Below are 1,406 nucleotides of genomic sequence, written 5' to 3'. Positions count from 1 at the left end.
CTTCATCAATAGGTTCTGAAAATGGGTATTATTTATCAACAATTCAGGAATAACACAGGTTTTTGATTTGAATTATTTGACATTTGAATTATCCCAATAATAATGATATGATCTTCTTTATGTCACAGGGAGGAACATCGTAAGCTTCACAAGCTACACGAGGGCCATGAAGAAATGCATGCTGCAATGATAATCATCTTCTTCGTCATCTTGGTTGTGTCACAAATAGCTCTCGTCCAATGGAAACAACGGCATTTCCACTCGTACCAAATGGCTACGCTGGCTGCCATGTGGATCATCCCGGTGGTCATATCATTGCGGAACGGATATTGGAGGTTCATCGGGTTCTGGGTTCTCTTCTCAGTCATCACAGGCTTGGTGGCTAAGAAAGTTACACAGTCCCCTATTGAGAGGACAACTCCAAGGTAATATTTATTACTTTTTTAGACTATTTAAAGGGTGAAATGGGAGGTTCATCGGGTTCTGGGTTCTCTTCTCAGTCATCACAGGCTTGGTGGCTAAGAAAGTTACACAGTCCCCTATTGAGAGGACAACACCAAGGTAATATTTATTACTTTTTTAGACTATTTAAAGGGTGAAATCATTGCCCTAGGCAATCTGTACCATTCAACCTTGTGCATACAATATGGTTTAAGTTAAACAATGAAATAAAATATCTAAAATTATCTGATGGGTAAAAAGTTTAAAATTAACAAATCAGTTTGTTAGGTCCGTACATCTTAAGTACTTAAACCAAGTTTAAACTCAAATTGCAGCCTAGCCATAATTGTGTTAGGTATAAAAAATGCTTCAAACACATTTTTCCCCCAATCCCCTCAAATTTAAATTTGTTTTCATTTCAGACTGGTATACAAGTGGTTTTATTTTCTCTACAAGCTCAGTCTATTCCTGGGTATTGTGGGGTACATCATCATAGTTCTTACTCTACTAGGTGTCAATTTTATCTTCGGCTCAATGCCACAGGTGTGGATGGATTGTGGAGGACTTATCATGTTCTATGGACTTTACTATGGGGTGTTGGGACAGGATTTGGCAGAGATCTGTTCAAACAAAATGGCCTTGCATATAGGGGTAAGTGTGAAAGTATTATACTTATTTTTTAACCTTCTATTCTGTGCATTTACTTATTATATTGTTCATCAGTAATTTTAAAAGTCAGCTTAGCTTGGAGGGACTGGAGGGTACCTAGCGTGTCTGAGTTAGGTCACGGGTTCAATTGTCACCTGGAGTAAACTTTACCCATCCTATACAGACTGCTTTCTTTCAGCTATCCTGTCTTCCTTTGAGCTTCAATTTTGGGATGATAAGACCTCTGGTATGTTACAATCCCAATATCAAATCTTATTCTTCTTCTCTGCTCATTAAAAAAAAAAAAAAAAAAAAAA

General features: G+C 37.4%; 1 protein-coding gene across 2 annotated transcripts; it reads left to right on the top strand.

Moving 5' to 3' along the window:
- Positions 1 to 107: 107 nt before the first annotated feature.
- LOC103518646 (RING finger protein 121) lies at positions 108 to 1,258 on the top strand. 2 transcript variants are annotated; one of them, XM_008483725.3, is made up of 3 exons: positions 108 to 335; positions 472 to 561; positions 864 to 1,251. In XM_008483725.3, exons 1-3 carry the CDS (start codon positions 175 to 177, stop codon positions 1,165 to 1,167), a joined length of 555 nt encoding a protein of 184 aa, XP_008481947.2. In that variant the 5' UTR covers positions 108 to 174; the 3' UTR covers positions 1,168 to 1,251. The 2 variants fall into 2 exon arrangements, with proteins under 2 accessions (XP_008481947.2, XP_026686185.1); XM_026830384.1 differs by lacking the exon at positions 472 to 561 and having other exon boundaries at positions 108 to 425; positions 864 to 1,258.
- Positions 1,259 to 1,406: the final 148 nt, after the last annotated feature.

The sequence above is a fragment of the Diaphorina citri genome, unplaced genomic scaffold (assembly GCF_000475195.1).
Source record: "Diaphorina citri unplaced genomic scaffold, Diaci psyllid genome assembly version 1.1 scaffold2286, whole genome shotgun sequence".
Classification (NCBI taxonomy): domain Eukaryota; kingdom Metazoa; phylum Arthropoda; class Insecta; order Hemiptera; family Psyllidae; genus Diaphorina; species Diaphorina citri.
The sequence above is the reverse complement of the archived record's forward strand: the minus strand, read 5'-3'. Positions and strand labels throughout refer to the sequence as shown.